The sequence below is a fragment of the Salvia miltiorrhiza genome, chromosome 5 (assembly GCF_028751815.1).
Source record: "Salvia miltiorrhiza cultivar Shanhuang (shh) chromosome 5, IMPLAD_Smil_shh, whole genome shotgun sequence".
NCBI lineage: Eukaryota > Viridiplantae > Streptophyta > Magnoliopsida > Lamiales > Lamiaceae > Salvia > Salvia miltiorrhiza.
The window spans coordinates 56,576,313-56,596,392 of record NC_080391.1 but is presented as its reverse complement, the minus strand read 5'-3'; the positions used below and the strand labels follow the sequence as shown (position 1 = coordinate 56,596,392).

Genomic DNA, 20,080 nt, shown 5'->3' with positions numbered 1-20,080 from the left:
TCTACGTATAATAATTTTTTTCCTTCTGTGCTATTAAGTGATGTCATTGTCATTCACCCCCAGTTTTCATAAACAACTCAACCTAATTTTATTTATTTATTATTCACAATTTTAAAATAAATTTTGATAATACCCTTGCATCGACGGGGCCAGTGGCGACTCAATGGATAAAATATTTAAATTGTGATACATTTAACAAAAATATCCCCTAGTTTTAATTTATGGTCCCTCCCTCATATCAATTTGACATTTCATATAAATTGGTTTGAAAATAATGCAAAGTAAAAAGCATGTATTTCAATACGCTATTTTGACTTGTTGCGATGAAGACATTTTCATTGATTTTCGTTCATAGTCAAAATAACACAATCCTTATTCAAATCACAACATATCTTTTCTTTTTCTTGGACCAACTAAAATTTCGACTTCGAAAAAAAAAATCTGACGAAATTTATATAAACAACATAAATTTACAGCTAAAAAAATACTACCATTGCAAGCGTTTGAAAGCAACTTAATTTGAAAAAGTCATTCCCAAAAATACCTTAGATAGCAAAATCTAAAAAAAGCCAGAGATGCCAAAACTTTCTATTCTCTCTGATTCAATATCTTTTTCTTTCCATAGATTACGCAATGGAATTGTGGGACAACATAAACCTTAGACCACTTTCAATTCATCTTCCACTTGTGTGTTTCTTTAAGTTTTTAACCTTAATTTCTTCACATTTAGTTTCCTTTTTCACCTCGCCCGAATTGCATACATATCACGATTTATCTCATACTGCGTGGTTTATTCGATGCGCTATCGATGCCCCACTTATAGTAGCTGTGACATGGGCCATGTAGGGCCAAAGATTTCCTAGTCTCAACAAGTTGAAATTGATGGAGGTTGAGAAGGTTCAACTAATTGATGCCCAAAATTAGCCACGCTTCAATAGCTCCAATTAAGTCGCAACAGCATATTCACACGCTTTTTCCAACTTGTCCAATGTTAGGGTTTCAAGATTCCTCTTTTTCCTCTTTGAAAATCGAATCCTCCCTGTTTCATACACACACAAAATTGAGATTTGCAGCTAAGTTACAAAGCAAAGGGCTTCTTTTGAATTCAAGATTGTTGAAAGAAATTGAATATTTCAAGGATACAGAAGTTTGCAAAACAGAAATGAAGGTCCAAATATTCATTATGGCTTTCAAGATTTGATTTTAAATGGTGAAACAACTTTAGTTGAAACAAATGGTTTTGTCTGTCAAATTGTACAAGAACAAGAACAAGAACAATTCTTTCCATACCTTTCATCAATTTGAACAAATTGAGGTATCAAACTCTCCTCCAGTATAAAATGATATTCATTACACGATCTATTTGACCCGAGTAAGGAATCTAGATCGAAAAATGAAGGATCCTTCTCCACCTGCAAGAAATGAAAAACAAAATAATTTAGCAAGGAAACATAATCTAAACACAATTACACAGAGAACCAACAAGCAAATAATGCATAAATGGAAATCCCAGTTGTGGAAAAACAAAGCCTAAAACAAGTAATACAACACACACACACGCACAAGAAACAGAAAATTTGTGCCCTCACGCTATTGCTTTGCTATTAAATGTGGTTTCGAGTAAAAAGTAAAATGGGAAGAATCAGTGAATTAATTTTATACTGTATAAAACTACAATGGACTCAAAATGTTTCATTAATTTCGAGCACGCAGACATGGATGGATCAATGGAAAAATGGATCCCCTTCTTAATCATATACACAGTCCCATACGCATCTTACACAACATAAACCTCTTTCTTCTCCAACTTAGTATTATAGGTTAATTTTTTTTTTTTGGATGGATTAATGGGGTCTCCACTTTCACGAGATCTTTTCTGCTATTGCCAGTGGCTGCCATTTTGGACGACAAAAACATGTCCGCCATTTCCATGGCTATGACTGTGACATTGATAGACATAGTTATGAGGAAGTTTTCCGGCGGCTTTCTCACCGATAATAGGGTACACGGGAGGCCTCGAAGCATGCCGGATGCACCGTCCGCCGCCGGACATCGGGTATCTAGGCGGTAACGAGGAGTAGAACGGCGATTTCGGCGAGGTGGAGCCGTTACTGCTCGAGGAGGCCGAGGAGGAGGGAGGGGATGACGTTTTTTTGGTGGATTTGGGAGCGGAGAGGAATGCCCTAATCTTCAGAGACGACGACGGCGACGCCGCCGCAGCGCGGTCGTATTCCTCGATTAGGTTTGCGAGATCCTCGTCGGAGGTGATCGACACTAGCGCGTCCAGATCTTCATTCGGCAACTGGCATCTCAGAGTCACCGAATTTCCACACAACTCCCCCAATTTCACCAGCAGCTCTATTGAAAACAGAACAATTCTTTTCAAAATTCAAAATTCGGATACGAATTGAATCGAATCGACGATGCTGTGCTCGCGATAGTGAAATTAGACCTAATTCAGCTCGAAATCGGGGAAAATGAAAAAAAAAGGAACTCACCGGAAAACGAAATGGAGCGGTCGACGGATAGGACGCGGGTGTCGCCGCCGTGGTAACGTAGCTTCCCGTCGGGATACCGGGGGAGGATGCGGCCGCCGTAGCTGCAGAGGAGTTTGAGACTGAGCTTGTGAGAGCTGAGGGGAGCTCCGATCATGATTCGCTCCTATTTAGGGTTCCGGTTGGCTAGCTTAATTGGGGATTTGGGTACTAATTTAGAGAGAGAGGGAATTGAAGAGGCTTTGGAGTTGCTTCTTCAAGCCTATGTATGGCTCAATGCGCTACTATTTATAGAGTTTTCGAGAAGGGTCTCAGAGGATTGGGGGCGGGGGCGGGTTTTGGCCCCCTTGCCCGAGCTGAGTCGGTCAGCTAAGATTCCCCAAATTGGGACCCAAAAATGTAATTTCACACTAATCTGGCGTAGGCAAATAATTACAAGAGCTCAAAATTCAAATTATATACGCCAAATCTTCATATCCTATTTATTGTTGACGATGCCCCTTTTCTTGCTTCATCAACAAAATAAATAAATAATGGAGTAACATAAAATAAAATCTTGAGCTGCGAAAAAACAATTATAATTATTTATGATCGAGCACAATTAATCGATTTTAAATATTTATGTAAATATATTATAGCTGAGAGTTTAAACTATAACGGCTAAGCTTATTTTAAAGAGCTTATAAGCTCCTGTCAATGAAACAAGAATCGAGCCAATTTTTTGTGATCACTATTTTCGATGCATATTAGATATATTTATTCATGTGTAATAAATTGAGAATTAAACTAATATATATATATATATGGAGAGGTTCAAGAAAGAACCATAAATAAAAGAAGATCGGAGAACCATTTTCAGCCATTCGATCATCAAGATCTACGGTGGATGCATCATCTTGTTGGATGAATGCAGGTCCTGGGTTCGAATCCTGAAGGGAGCATTTTTTTTAAAATTTTTTAGTGCATTAATTTTAACAGCGAATGCATTAATTTTTATAGTGGATGCATTAGATTTGATGGTTCTCCCGTTCTCACAAATAATGTAGTTCTCTCTAGAACCACACCCTATATAGGGGCGCGCTCCAGTGAGACCCCCTATTTTTCGTGTAACATGAGTACAATGAATAAGACATAGTATAATACTAATGAACAAAACGCATATGTAATGAACAAGATGTATATACTCATGAAAAATAAAATTTAAAAAATTCGTAATGAATAAGACATTTATACTGATGAACAAGGCCGTATATACTGATGAACAACGCAGTATATACTGATGAATAACGAAATTTAAAATATTATGCTCCCTCCAGGATTCGAACCCTGCGAAAAAAAATCACCCTCCAGATACAATATCAGCCATATGATTGACAAAATAAACGCATCAGATCGTGCCCTAGATCTCACTAAAATTAGGGGGTCTCATTGGAGCGGCCCCCTATATATATATATATATATATATATATTAAAATTTTAATTCTAGGAACTCAAATCTAAATTAACTTTTTTTTTCTATTCAATAAAGTGAACGAAAGTTATTAAACGACCGACGTCTTTTTTCAATGTTTCTTTAAAAGTATTTAGCTTTTTTTTTGTGTGTTTTTTAGACTAACAATTTTTACTTTGTATTTTATTATTAAAATATGATAATATGTGTACTAAATAAAATATGACGGAAAAAGTATAACAATAATATACTGTATAATATTATGTGCAATTTTACTATTTCACCGAGTACACTTTTTGGCTTAGTTATACTTATTCCACGATCCATATTTGAACTTTTGTGATCCTTTAATTTCTTTGGCTTAAGGAATCATGTAAGATTTGAAAATAGTATAGTGAAGTAATATTCTTTTTCTACTTTCCTCGAATAATATATCTCGTTAATTCGAAGGCATATTTTGATAAATATTCTATGCCACTTACACAAAGTCAGTAATTACTCCATTTTTTATCCTTTTAGTTTGACTTGTGATGTTATGGGTGCATTTACTTTGATTGTAAAATTATCATAGGAAAATTATGGATAAAAATAAATGAGAAAATATTATCTTTTTTTTATCATATATTTATTATAAAGATCAAAAGATAATAGAATATTAAAAAATATTTTCACACCCCTACCTTAAGATAATAGTATCTAACATTGCAGAGAAAAATAGTGAAAATGGACTGCTCTAGAAAATATTCCACTTTGTTCGGAGGAAAATTTTTCATTATAGTAAACATGTGAAAATAGTGGAAAATATGTGAAAAAATATTTTTTCTCCCATTTTTCATCAAAGTAAATGCGCTTTATGTGTATAAATTTAAAATGATTTTTTTTCTTATCGATAAAAAATACTCCCTCCATCCACCAATTCGTGCTCTAGGAGAAGTGGCACGAATTTATTTATTTGTTGAGATTCACAATTAATAAAGGTCAATACATTAATTAGTAAATTAACCTAACTTTGTGGGGGCTGGACTTGTACCTTTCATAATTTCCCAATTATCTGAATTATTGGTTTGAAGAATAAATCCTTTTTATTTATTTATTTTTGGCATAAATATAAATTCTAATTTTCACACTAAATATTATGGAGATCACGCTATAGCAATTAATGTGAATGGGCCCAATGTGGTCCCGGATAGAGCAAGATGCTTGGGCCCTACAATCTTACAACTGTCACCAAGTAATTGGGCCCCTCATACACATTATTTGTCTTATAAATATTTTTTAAGTTTATATTAATTTGTAAAAAGAAAATAATTTATATAGCTAAGTAAGACAAATAAAAATTGAATTCGTGCAACTGATTTGAAAAATATAAAAAAATATTTTATGTGGTTTTCAAACGATTATCCGAACATGAAGTTTACATATTTCATCATGTCGCAAAAGTCGTGGATATTTTATGTAACAAAAAAAAAAGTAGAAAAGATGAATTTACTGTATAGTTTTTAAAATTATAAAAGAAATAATGAAGATGCGTACACTAAATTATGTAAGTGAAGTAAATATATTTTGGAACATTTATGATGAATTTTGATGGTATGGGAAAAAGTGCATTTTAGAATTTAAAATTCAAGCACATAAAAATTGCTAGCAATTGGATGATCACCACATAATCAATGAGAGCATAGTATATTTCCAATAAAATTGTGCCCAATTCGATTGCACAATGGAAGATTACATTTATATATATATTGAATTTTCCACTTTTGGAATATTTCTTTCATCTACACATGTGTAAAATTGGCTACTCAAATGATAGTATCGTAATATATAATTAACTGTTAAATATACTCGCTACTAAGTACTAAGTGATATTTTTTTGAGTCACAATTCTTTAAAAATTATATTATTATTATTATTATTATTATTATTATTATTATTATTATTATTATTATTATTATTAGAATATTTTATATGATGAATGTATAGTTGATTTATTAATAAATAACTGAATTAACATAATAGTTATATCCTTATCATGTTCATAATTCGTGATTATCGAGACACATTCATGTCATAAACTAAATAATTTTTAAATTCTTGTATGACTAATATATATTCACGATTTTAATTTCAATTATATATTTTATTATATCAAATCGAACTTCAAAATATATCGCAATGTCGGTATTATTTGGAATAAAAGAGGGCCCTATTAATATCTGCAATCTCTAAAAAGCAGCATTTATCTCTAATGAGATTTTTCTCCTAGAAAACATAGTTAACTTAAGTCGGCTGCTTTAAGGATTACTTGTTGACTACCTAACTCATATTCCCACAATTATGAATTGTCCTTTTCTTTTAGTTTTTTATTTTTTCTTCCAAATCTCAAAAATAGAAATAGTCATTTTCATTAGTTTAATGTTGCTCAAAACCCCAAAGATCAAAGACTATTTATATTGTCTAATTATTGGATTCACATTCATCAATTATAATATCGCTACGTGTGCGGAAACCCCATATTTTGCTAATCATCATCATTGGCCGCAAATAATAATAATAATAATAATAATAATAATAATAATAATAATAATAATAATAATAATAATAATAATATTATTATTATTATTATTATTATTATTATTATACAGTTATGTTCGGTTATGGTGCTGCACGCTTGAACGTGATAAATTGGTTATGTCATATGTGGATCCCAAATTGTGGGCCAAAGTAGAGCATGTATGAAATTACAGCCTCAAATTCTTTGTTGTGTGTGTATATTTCTTTTTTCCTTTTTTCTTTTTCACTTTCCATTCAAACTTAGGTTTAGAGTAGTTGTCATTGAGGGAGAGAATCATATCCACATTTATCATCTTATCCTTGTTGTGTATTGAATGGGAAAGGAGAGAAAGAAGCATGTTCCTTGGTTCATCCTTCATACATATGTCAATTTGCATCTTTTAAATTGAGAATTGTGAATCTGTTTAGTTGTTATTGTTAGGGTGTGTTTGATAGGGATTATTAGGTGAGATAGATAATATTTCTCACCATTTTTGTCTGTTTGATAGACTATCTCAATAATCTTCCAGGCCCGCAAAAAAGGTGAAGCCCGCACCAAAAACACTGTAGCCTTGAGATTATACATCCGCCGCACCCCCCGTGATCAATAATATCACTTTGAACAGTAATAGAGATTAGGTTTTGTGTTTCCAATTTTCTCCCTGAAATTACTCCAAAATCGGTATTTGCTTATTTCACTCCAAAATCGATTTTCTCCCCGAAGAGGAGTTCTTCACTGGACGAACCAGATTTCGTGTCAAATCTCCCTAAAGTGCACCAGTCAGTGAATTTTTCTAACTTTTTCCTTTCGAAATCAAAGTTCAAATCTTTATTTTTCATACCTTGCCAAAGTAAACACATGCTGTGGATTCGTCTTCTCCATCATTGGGAACTGAATTGCGACCAGGTAACAATCGTTGTAAGGAGATTAGCGATATTCCACCACCAGAGCCCTCATCGACCCCCGCCCTCGCTGTCCACAAAATTGAAAAAGAAATGGTGCGAAGATATTGGGGCATGGCGACGACGGTGCGATTGGAGCATGGCAGCGCAACTGAGCGGCGTGATTGGGTGGTGTAATTAAGAGACGGAAGTGTTGGCGCGGCGGCGGAGTGTTGGGGAGCGGCGGAGTCGGGAGGGATTGGGGGTGAGCCTGTGCTGTGAAGAAGAAAGGGGAGGGGAGGGGTGGTGGGCGGGGGTGGGGGTACGTGTTCTAAGGGAAAAGTGGTGGGAGTAGGCTTTGGACATTTGTGTTTGTGATAGTTTGATTGGTCCTTTTTTTCTTCTTCTTAAATTAAGGTCAATAAGGTAATTTGTTAATTTAATCTTAAGTTATATATTGTCTATCAAACAAAAAAATTAGTTATGTCAAGAATTCTATTTTAACTATCAAACACCTATAAAATATTAACAATCTCATTCAATCTATATTATTTATCTAAGTTTTATTTATCATCCCTTATCTCATTTCAGCTATCAAACACACCCTTAGAGCATAGAATACTCTTATATATTTGTTATTATGTAGACTGTATTTTCAGAATTAGGTACATGATGTGTTATAGTATCAGACGATGTACATGTCTACCTAGGGATGGCAGTGGATCTTGGACCCGGTCCAGATCCGTGGTTACGGATCTGGATCTCAATTTTTTGGACCCAACGGATCTGGATCTGGATCTGGATCTCAGTTTTGAAAACGAATCTGGATCTGGATCTTGAAATTGTAGATCCGGATCTGGCCCAGATCCGACCCGTGGATTCGTTTTATTTTATATATATTTTTTTATATTTTATATTTAGTTTACTAATAATATTAACTAAATTAAAAATAATAAATAAATTATATTCAAAAGAATAATAACTAAAGTAATTAGATAAAAGTATTTTTGTGTTATATTTTTCATGATGGAAATTAGATACTCCCTCCGTCCGCCAAGATTATGTCACAATTACTATATCGGGCGTCCGCCAAGATTATGTCACTTTCCTTTTATGGCAATGGTCCCACCATCCTCTTTAATATTTTATCCTTACTAACACTCTTTATTTACAAAAAAACCACTCAAAATTCAATCTCAACCACTCATCTCATAAAGTGGTGGGACCATTTCTCCACTACATCAAAATCATCACCAATTTTATTAAATCTCGTGCCCAAGCAAATTGCCATAATCTTGGCGGACGGAGGGAGTATTGTTGATTTTGTGAATTTTTTTAATTTAATTTAAAAATAGTAGATCCATGGATCTGGACCCGCGGATCTGACGGATCTGGATCTGGATCCAAAATTTTCAGATCCACGGATCTGGATCTGGATCTGGATCTAGTATATGAAAACGGATCTGGATCTGGTATTGGCCAGACCCGGTCCAGATCCGGCCCGTTGCCATCCCTATGTCTACCTGATATATGCGGAGACTCCTTACTAGTGTGGAGTTCTATATCGGATAATTGTCAGGTGCGTATCAGATCGACGAATCATGTTAGCAACAGACGTTGGACTTTTTCTTATTGAATGATAAAAATCAGATCAATCGTTCATTGTTATCTTCAAAGGGATAGATATATATGTTCGTTTTTATCTTCAAGGAGTTGTTTCCCTAACGATTAGGGAAGAATTAACTTGGACTACAAGAAAAAGATTGGAGGTGTGAAGGCTCTATAAGAGGACCCAAATTCGTTCAAAAAGATGGAAAAATTAGTGCTAAATTGCTTTCGCGCCATGTAATCGAGAATTTTTGTGTTCCTTCCTCCCGAACAAGCTGCATATGATGTGTTTGTTGATTACTAGTTCTAGCAGAAGAGTGTTTGTGATGAATACACTATTAAGTGTACATTGTAAAAGAGTTGTATATTCTTTTTTATTTGGTTCTTGTTTATCAGGGGATTAGGTGGTGAATGCGTTGAGTTCATGTCTAAGGAGGGTGAGTCGTTGTCATGCTTCCAATTGTCCACCATTGGTCAAGTTTCGGGAAGGTATATGGGCGTACTAAGAGGAAGTCTTATTGTGTAAATTCATTTATATTGAAGTTAATAGATCGTTTTTCCTGGACGAGGCCCTCAGACATAGGTGTTTCAGTTGCGACACATCTCGCTAATACAAATTTTATAGATTAGTTATTCTTTTAGTAATTATACCAATACTATGGTGTTATTGAAGAATAAAATGTAAGTAATAAAAAATTCGAACCTAATTAGAGCATCAACAACCGTGGGTGCAATAGAAGTGGGGACCACTTCTATTGCACCCAGTTCAACAATGGCATTGCACCCACTTGGGTGCAATAGATTTAATTATAGTTTTGATATAATTTTATTTTTGCTTGAAAAGGGGCGCGTGTTGCCACCCCCCTTCCATTGCACCCGGTGCGCCCAATTACAACATCTCCATTGCTCCCGGGTGCGGCAACGGTGGCGGGTGCAATAGGCCGGGTTCGATCCCGCCATTGCACCCACGGTTGTTGATGCTCTTAGGTTCAATGACTTGTCTTTAGGTGCCATGCACCTTAATAGCTTTTTTTCGAAATAATTACAAATAAATCATTAGTTAAGATATAGTGAAAAGTTGGTTATTTCCTAATATATGTACGTGCATGTCATGCATGAATATACCTTTAAAATATCACATCATAAATAAGAAGAAGAAAAAACTAAATGTAATTGATTCCCACATTGCACATCTTTTAAGCAAATGAATTTTGTCAATAAAAAGTCAAGTGCTCCTACCAACAAAGTAACCAATTACTAAGGGAAGGAACACACACACAACAGAATCCCTAATATGGAGTATATGTCATGTGCCGTTCTAAATAAAAGATATATTATTAAATTGAAGTTTTATTAAAAAGATAAAGGAAAAACCAGTGAAAGCACAAGTACGCAAACAAGGGCCCCGAGGCTCGAGAAGGAGCTCGTCAAAAGAAAGAAAAAAACCAAAATAGGAAACGCAGAAAGCCTAAAACTTCAGCGTACAGAAACTCAATCTCAACAATGATCCATATTGTTGCAGAAGTCGTCCATCTCCATTTCATCCGACCAACGTCCTTTGGAGATATTATTCATAACACAGATACTATCACTTCTGCTTTTATTGAAAACAAACTCCCTCGGCTTATAACCCATTTCCTCCGCATGACGGAGTCGATTCTTTATGCTATCTTCCAAAGGTTGTGGGACGCGCGGGCGTTCCATACCCTTTGGAGGACGTCCCCGTCGTTTAGTCGGTGCTTGATCAACAAGTAATTGTATTCCCTGGCTAACCTGCTCCTCTAACCGATTAATACGACTTGCAAAATCTGGAGTAGGAGAGTCCTTAACATTCTTCCCAGACGGGGTCTCCATCTCAAGATCCTCGTCCACCTCCTCGTCACTATTAGCTGGCTGAATAATCTGCTTCAAAACATCCGTATCCGGCCCGTATCAGCCATCTCGCTTGATTGCTCTGCCGTCACCAAAGGGGCAAAGGAATTCCCAGACTTCTGCTCTACCGTGGTCTGCTCCACTTGAGCACGCTCCGTCAGAGCAGACTTCACCTCAACAGCTTTAACAGATGTAACTTTTAAATGATCCGAGGAGTCATTATTATCTACCGCTTCCAAAGCCTCAGTGTTATGCAACACCGAATCTTGTACCACCGCCTTCCCGATAGCGTGCCATTCCGGTCCGTTGTTCCTCTTTTCCACCTCATCTGTTGTCTTTCCCTGTGATTTGTCACTCTTGCGACATTTCTCCATCGAATGGCCCGTAATCTTGCATCGATGACAAAAAATAGGTATATATTCATAACTGAACTCCACCGAAAACTCGTAGTCCCCTCCATCAATATTAAGCGTCATCGGCAAAGTCTGTGCCAAATCAATTTCAACCAACATACGCACAAAGTGTCCTACATCTTCAGTCATAGAATTTCCATCAATTTTCAACGGCTGTCCAAGCCAACTTCCAATACCCGAAATAATTTCAGGATGCCAAAACTCCACAGGCAAATGATAAATCCGAACCCACATCTGAGCGAGAGAAGAAGATTCCTTGTAGGGATTAAAGTAACGAACCCAATCACGTAACCGAAGCGATCCAACAGATAAATTCCATAAAAGATTAGCTTTTGCAGTGGCTTTATCCTCTTTCGACTGAAATCTAAGAGTATAGTAACCCTTACCCATCGGCATCAAGTGCCAGGGAGAAGAAATTTTCCAAAGCGATTGAAGTTCCGCCTTTAACTCACGAGATTGCCTCGGCTTATCGCCTTTATTTAACAAAAGTCTGCCTATAAGAGCATGCTTAAACTTCTTCAATTGAGAATCCTGAATATCACGTGGTATAACAAGAGTACCTTGATCACCATGCCTAACCGGACGGAGGGCACGAAAATTATGCGCTGGTAAATTCGGCTGTCGAAACTTTTGAGGGGCAGTAATCCGAGCGTATGAAACGTTCTGTTGTTCAGTCGAATTCACAGAAACAGGTGCAGCAGGGACATCCACCGTGCTCCTGAGATTAACTTGAAAGTTTTGCTTAGAAACCCCATTCGAGGGTTTCAAATGATGTTCAAAATTTGCAGAAACCGAGGGGAGATTGAGGGCCCCTCTGTCTGATGTCGGAGGGGAAGCAATCGGCGCAGCAACGGCGCTTGAGTCTTCAGCCTCACGCAGAGCAGAAGGGTGAGGGAACTTCTGGGGAGAAAGAACAGTCGGGGGGCGCTGCTGGGGAGACGCGCCCGATGTTCGTGGAGAAACATTGCCGGAGACCTCTGCCGTCGAGACCATCGGAAACTGATGGGGAGAGGCACCCGACGTTCGTGGAGAGTTGCCGGAGATCTCCGCTGTCAAAACCATCGGAAGATGGTTGAGCAAGCCGGCGAGGACGGCGGCACGGAGAGGCCGGAAAGCGGCGCTGCCAAGAGTGATAAAACCGATCTCAATCCATCGAGCTGCTGACCGTCAACCTCAGGCAGCAGCTGTGGCGGCAGGTGGCGTTTCAGGGTGGTCGCGGCTGCCGGACTTCCAGCTGGTGATGGCGGCGGCGGCTCCGAGCGAGACGGACTGCTGGAGGTCAGATCCGTCGACCTCAGCGAAGCAGCAACAGTTCCAGACGGTGGCGGCTACTTTGCTGGGCAACTGCCGGCGGAGCAGTTGGTGGTGCGACGCCGGCAACGAGAATCCGAGGCTGGATGGAGGAGATCTGAGGAGCAGATCTCTTCTTCAGCGACAGCAGCGGCGGAGCTTCTTCAGCGGCGGCGGCGGGAGCGGACCTTCTCCAGTGGCGGCAGGGAGACGTCGGAGGCGGAGGGGTCGAACGCCGGGTGGCGGTGGGGACGGCCCGGTCGCCGGTTAATGGGAACCGGAGCACGTGAAGGTCAAAGCCCGTGGGCTGCGCCTACTACAAGCTCTCGTCAATGAGAGAGCAAAATCTCAATCATTATGAATCTAAATAAAAGATATAAATTCATTATAAAAATTGTAAAATTGAAACATAACATCGCTTGTCTCATTTCAGATAATCTATTCCATAGTTATATAATATAATGAACTCCGAACATTTATTGCTATGATTGAAATTTAAAAAAAAAAAGGTCATATACATAGATGGAATAATCAATTATCAATTCAAAAGGAAAAAAATGTGTTATATAATAGATGGAATAATCAATTATCAATTTATTGCTATGATTGAAATTTAAAAAAAAAAAGGTTATATACATAGATGGAATAATCAATTATCAATTCAAATTAACAAATAAAGCGTTAAAAATAAATATAAATCTTAATTGGATATAATATATTAAGATATATTATAACTAATTAAACAAATTGAAATTGAACACTAAATTACAAAATTAACAGTGGAATCGTATGTGGCCTACCTTGGTGAAAAACAAAACCCTACGATGAGACAAAATTCTCGAGATACCAAATATATATATATATATATATATATATATATATATATATATATAGGGAGAGGTTCTAATAAGAACCACTAATAAAATAAGAACGAAGAACCATTTTAAGCCATTCGATCATCAAGATCTACGGTGGATGCATCATCTTGGTGGATGGATGCAGGTGCTGGGTTCAAATCCTGAAGGGATCGATGCATTAAATTTAATAGCGGATGCATTAAATTTAATAGCGGATGCATTAATTTGTATAGCAGATGCAGTAATTTTATTGGTTCTTATGTTCTCACGATAATTGTGGTTCTCACTATAACCGCACCCAATATATATATATATATATATATATATATATATATATATATATATATATATATAATAAAGTTCGGAATTTAGTGTTTCAAAATTTTATACTATGTCTCACTCTTATAATTATTATTTTAATATTTAAAAAAATTAAGAAATTATATGATAATTTTTAATTTATCAACCTATTATTAACTAATAAAAGTAAAATGAAACAATATATTCCCTAATGAGATGGAATAAATTTTAATTAATAATCATAAAATTAAACTAAAACATATAAAATTAAAATTAGAGAAAAAAAAACACTAAATGAGATATCAAATATGGTACACTGAATCTCAATTCCCGAAAACCGCTATGTCCAAATTTAATTACCATTTCTTGGTTCATCAATTTTTTTTGTTTTTTTTACCATTTCTTGTGGCAGCAAGTGATTTTTCCAAAATACCTCAGCCATATTTCAAGAAACAAAATAAGAAAAAGTTAATTATTCGAGCTTAAAAATTTCCAACCTCAAAATGCTGCCAACGTGTCGAGAGAATCCTATTGAATTAAACCGTCACATTTTCACTGTGTGTGTGTGTGTTTGTGAGGCTAAATTATGCCCAAAAAAAAAAGAAATATATATTGTTACGAGATTTGGCAGGTGATGATGCGACTATACATTCTGCAACAAAATATGTTTATTGCAAACACGTGTCGATAAATACGTGATTTATGCGAATGAAATTTGCCAAATGTTTGGTGGGTTTGGCCTCCAAACACATGCAAATATTCTTTCACAATTTTCTTCAATTGTTTGATTATGTGATTTTAGGGAACACCAAAACATGCTACTCTTTTTTCTTTTTTTCTTTTTTTGTGTTGTTGGATAGTTTCGAAATTCATAAGAAATAATATCATTTAATCTATTAAATCATTGCATTGTGATTTTATTTTCACATTCGATTATGAAATTTCAACTATTTTGGTCAAGTAATTAAATATCTATCAACACACATTTTAATTATATTATATGGTATGTTTATACGTAGATCTTGACACTTTTGTTGCGTATACGCTAGCTGAGTAGGCTCAATATTTTCTCCATGAATATTTTTTTTTGTACAAACATGAAATTTTTAGGATTTCAAATTTATATATAAAGAGGTAATTATCACACACACAAAATTTTATACGTGCAATATGAAAACATGTACATGCATCGAGCAACAAACAACATATCCAAAACGTTGATGGCTATGTGCCTAATTAAATGCCAAACACGATGAGTCATCACTCATCATTCATGACTCAGCAAATAAAATGCCAAATATGACCACCACATATAATCTTAGCTACCTTAAAAATCAATTTTCATTCCATATATTTGTGACATAATCTTAGCTACATAAGATTTTATCATTGAGTTGTGTAACAAAATGTTATAGTAGTGACATAAATTTTGAAATTTTATAATTGTCATTGAGTAAAATTATGACATTTTGTGGTTGAGTAATTAATTATTATGTATGTTACAAAATTTATAGTCGCATTTGAGAGTGTGGTTAGTTTTTGTTTGATGTGAAAATGTGATTATTTTTTAAAATCTATATTATATTAGGAAGGGAGTTTTCAATTTCAAATTGATTTCAAATCAATTTCAAAATTGAGTGGTAAATTTATTTATAAGTTATACATCTTTTTTTTTTCTTTTTCCTTTAACTTCTTATTTTTCTATTTTATTTCTTTTTTAAAATTGTGAAATTCGACTAATTAATTATAAAATATTTGATATGCATATCAAATTAAAGATCATGACAAGAGCTTTAATTTGGTATATATTATGTAAATATTGGATTTAAAATATAAAAATTATATTTATTTAAAGATGTGTGTTGGTCTGAAATCAAATATTTTAAATTTAAATTTATTGTCACGCGATCTTTAAAATTATTTGTTCATCGCTGAATGCGCCGCCCCAGACCTGACTAAGTTACGACTAGGGTTATGGGGCGACGTGTCGGGGGATGGGCATCGGCTTGCGTTCCTGATATTTATATGTGAGGACCAGCAAGAGACAGCCCCATGCAAACTCCAGCAAAAATGATGAAAATGAAAACGAAAACAAAGTTGAATAAATACATGAAAATGTGGGAGACATGTATGTTTGCCGTTACACGAGTATGGGCACACTATAGAATTGTGTGATTCTTGATTGTATCTTTAACGGAATATACTTTTGTTTGGTCAAGAATCAAGATTGAAACTAGAAGCCCCTTTTTTATATATATATTTTTAAAATTTTTATGTTAATAAATAGGATTCTAATTAACCACATATACTCATTTAAATATATTACTACTATAGATTGCATATTGTTTACACCGCATGTGATCCGCTGTCTTGCTATTTTGTGTGTACCACTCTTAATTTATTATAATTTTTAATTATATTTTCTTCAATTTTAATTTATTATGCTTTAATATTATGAAAAGATAATTAACAAGGGTTCACTAATCCAATTATGGTTTATAATTATTTTATATATTTATTTGAATTAATAATTGATTATTTGGGTTCATTAATTCAAAGTTAGGGTATATAATTTTTTAAAATTTAAATTTTTAGTTATAAATATTAATCAGAGTTCATAATATAATAATATTTTTTATTTTTATAAAAAATCAATTATAAAATAAATAAATTAAGAGTGGTACACATAAAATAGTGGGACAGAGGATCTCATATGTGTTTATACAGAAAGTTTTAGACACGTGTGTGTGTATATTTTGAAAATAAATTTTTAATTATTATTGTATGATTTTTAATTTACGTTCGCTTTTAACTTCATAGAAAGAGTTGGTGTGTAATTAATTTTCATTGAGCTACTTAAAGAATACGAATAAATTGGTTTTGTGTTGCACAGGGCCAAAAAGTGTAATTATTCATTATTTATTTATTTATAAAAGATTGTATTTCCTGCAACTAAAAAAAGAATTAAAAAATGTCTGGTCTAAAAGCATGGGTTCTTCCCTGCGACTAAAGCCCATTATCTGAGGCCCGGCCCGATAAACCTAAATGATCACAATTGTAAGTATATGGGCTCACGGGCCTGCCTAAAAAGCTAACGGTTCATGGGCTTCTTTTGCTATTTTTGTGCTAGGCCCATAAGTTTCATTATGCCAAGTTACAAACATTTAAAACGAGATTCTTACTTGGGACCTTCTCGCGGTGGCCTCGAAGCTCGGCCTCCCCATCTCGGCCACGCACACCCTAGTCGAGGCCATGATGGGGTTGGGCTTCTCTCGGGGGCGGCTCAACAGTGTCCGAGTGAATACGGTGAGGGAGATTGTTGCTTTTTGGACTGTCATCATTCGTGTCAAAGTTATTTTTATTATCGTCTACACATTTATCTTGACAAAGCTCTTGTCTTACATGGTGCGATATACCTGATTTGATTGATACGATAACGACACGAAAAACTTGCAAAATGGAACGATGACGATGATGAAAACTTGATCAAAAGGTCCCTCTGTTAGAAATGGATATTGGGCCCATTACTCCCTTAAAAGGCCTTATAAGAGAAGAGGGTTGTCTCACCATATAAAGTGGCTCATGCCACTATCTCCAATCCAATGTGGGACACTTCAATACCCTCTTTTATTTTGAGATAGATTTGTTTGTGTAATTTCGCAATCTCCAAGATTTATTACAAATTGATTTGAAGCTTTGTTACACAAATTTTGCCGGGAAAAGAAAAAAAAAGAAGCACTTATCTATCTATTAGCATAAATTAGTGTATATAAAATTTCAATCTATCTTAATAAAACCATGGATCAATCATCAATGTATACTATTTTATCTTGGTATACTAATCCTCAAAAGTAAATGCGTCATTATTATTATTTAAAACAAACTCAAGCACGAAACAAAAAAAATTATGGAGAGATCTCCTTGATGGAAGTTAAACTTGGCTCCCAATCACTTTCCTTCCAAATCCTTGGCCTTTGTATAGGAGGCACAAATTTCTTCTCCTCCCTCATATGCTTCTTCAAAATGGTCCATCCATCTCTAGCCACCACGAAATCCTTGTCGGAGACGGTCTCCTCCGACCGCTCCGCCTCATCCGTGGCGGCAGCGGCTCCGGAGGCGGCGGCGGAGAGACGCAGCCGCCTCCGGAGCTTCTCGACGGTGGTGCTCCGGACGACGAAGTACTTGTTCCCCGGCAGCAGCATGTCGTCGGGGGACAGCACGGCGTCGTTCGGGCACTGGAAGACGTCCGGCGTGGCGATGCACATGCCGGGGTTCCGCCGGATCAGCCTCGCCGCCGGGACGGCCGCCTCGTACATCTCGATGCGGCCGCCCGCGTGCACCACCCGCACGACGACGTCACGCAGCTGCGCGCTGACGCTGCCTAGCGACGGGCTGCCGCCCGACGTCGGCGGCGGCGGTTTCTTGGGCGCGTTTTGGGGGTCTAGTTTGGAGCGGAAGCAAGAGCACATTGTTTGTTGATGAGGCATTTGAGTGTTTTGAGGTTTGTGGGGTTTGGGTTTTTGTATTTGATATAGTGTTGGGATAGTGACAACTTCGTTGTTTCCGGACATGATTGATGCGTTCTTGCCAGCAGCTCTAGCTGTTGGGAAAAATCCTAAAAACTTTGGTGCCTCATGTTGTTGTCATTTTGAGAGTGGATACAATGTTTGAGATATGATGATTACTTGATTTGCTAATATTTTTGTGCTTTCCGACTCATTAACAGAAATTAAAACCAATTATAATACTCCCTCCGTCTCACAGGAGTGTGCATCAACTTTTGATAGTACGGATTTTAATAAAATGTTAGATGAGTGTATTGGCAATTGAAACAGTAATTTATGTAAGAAATAAAGAGTTAGTGGTGAGGTAGTGTTCAAAAATGACAATGCAAACTCTTATAGGACGTCCCAAAATAGAAATAAATGCACACTCTTATGAGACGGAAGGAGTATAATATAACTACTATGGGTTTTCGGCAATAATAATATTCATATTATGGTTTGGGAAAAACTAATATATATATATATATATAGGATTAGGGTTAATAGTGTTTTATGTTCCAAAATTTCAACATTTTTCATAAAATGTCCCGAACTTTTATTTTCTCCTAAAAAATCCAAGCTTTCAAATTTTTTTTCATAAAATGTCCAGTTATATAAAATTTGATGACGAAAAGATGACTTATCTCGCCGAATAAAAATATTTTGGGGACCATCATTGTTGGAAAATCATATTGAAAACTAACATTATTGGAAAAAGTTGAAAGTTCGGAGTTTTTTGTCATATTTTCGTCATTGAATTTTTGTATAGCATGACATTTTATGGAAAAAACTGAAAGCTCAGGGTTTTTTAGGAGAAATGAAAGTTCGGAACATTTTATGAAAAACGCTGAAAGTTCAGAACAAAAAATACTATTAATATGATAGCGTAGTTCCCAATTAAATACTAATATCTTAAATACATAAATTTTATTTGGCGTCATGGAGTTAGTTTTAATTAATTTTACTAATTGATATCCAAATATTACTTTACCAATTCATCGTATTTTTCAAATCAAGTTTAGTTAATTTTTAAAATTATTTACATTTTCATATATAGATACATAGTTCTAAATTTAGATTGTGTTAAATATTTCCCATGCATGTGAAATATTAGTTTTCAACAATATGGGATACTTTTGTTATTTTTCAGATGATTTGTGTATTTTACTCTAATTAATTATTAATAGTTCAATATTTTTGTTAAGGGTTAATAGCCGGAAAATACACGAACTATTTTCAAATTTGCATATTGCACATCACCTTTAAAATTAGCTCCAGAATACATCACCTTTTAATTTTGTTGCAAATTGCACACGCGTTGACCATCACCTTGATCGGTGTTGACGTGGCACCGGAATTTTCAAACGTGGACTCACCGGAATTCAAAACGACGTCGTTTTGAGTGAATATCAATTAAAAAAATGAAAAATCGTTTTGAGCCCTAATTCATCTTCTCCCTCACTCCAGCACCTCCTCCCTCACTCCAGCGCCGCCTCCTCGTCGCCGCCTCCCTCACTCCCCGGCGATATGGTTGTGGCATTAGGTCCGGGAAAGTTCTACGGCAGCAGCCTGCCGCGGCCGCGCTTCTACACCGACGTCAAATTCAACGAAGAGAGGGTGGATCCGCCGCCCTCCGTCACGGATCCGCTCATGGCGTGGGCGGAGGAGGCGCACTGGTCCATGGGCGGCCTCAACGTCAAGCGCCACCGCCTCCAGACGCCGCCCCCTGCCGCTGCCACCACAACCGGCGCCTGCAGACGTCTGGTTCTCTCTAGTTTTCCGGCAATAGCAGCGGCGAGTGAAGCCCTCCAAACCG

At 36.1% G+C, this 20,080-nt stretch overlaps 1 protein-coding gene across 3 annotated transcripts; it reads right to left on the bottom strand.

Moving 5' to 3' along the window:
* Positions 1-576: 576 nt before the first annotated feature.
* Positions 577-2,857, bottom strand: LOC131025331 (protein PAL OF QUIRKY-like). 3 transcript variants are annotated; one of them, XR_009102147.1, is made up of 4 exons: positions 2,499-2,829; positions 1,993-2,358; positions 1,291-1,412; positions 577-1,039 (listed from the first exon to the last, which is right to left on the bottom strand). XR_009102147.1 is itself a non-coding variant. In XM_057955059.1 (3 exons), the coding sequence occupies exons 1-3, from the start codon at positions 2,650-2,652 to the stop codon at positions 1,360-1,362; spliced, it is 573 nt and encodes a 190-aa protein (XP_057811042.1). In that variant the 5' UTR covers positions 2,653-2,776; the 3' UTR covers positions 577-1,359. The 3 variants fall into 3 exon arrangements, 2 of the variants coding, with proteins under 2 accessions (XP_057811042.1, XP_057811041.1); XM_057955059.1 differs by having other exon boundaries at positions 577-1,412; positions 2,499-2,776; XM_057955058.1 differs by having other exon boundaries at positions 577-2,358; positions 2,499-2,857.
* Positions 2,858-20,080: the final 17,223 nt, after the last annotated feature.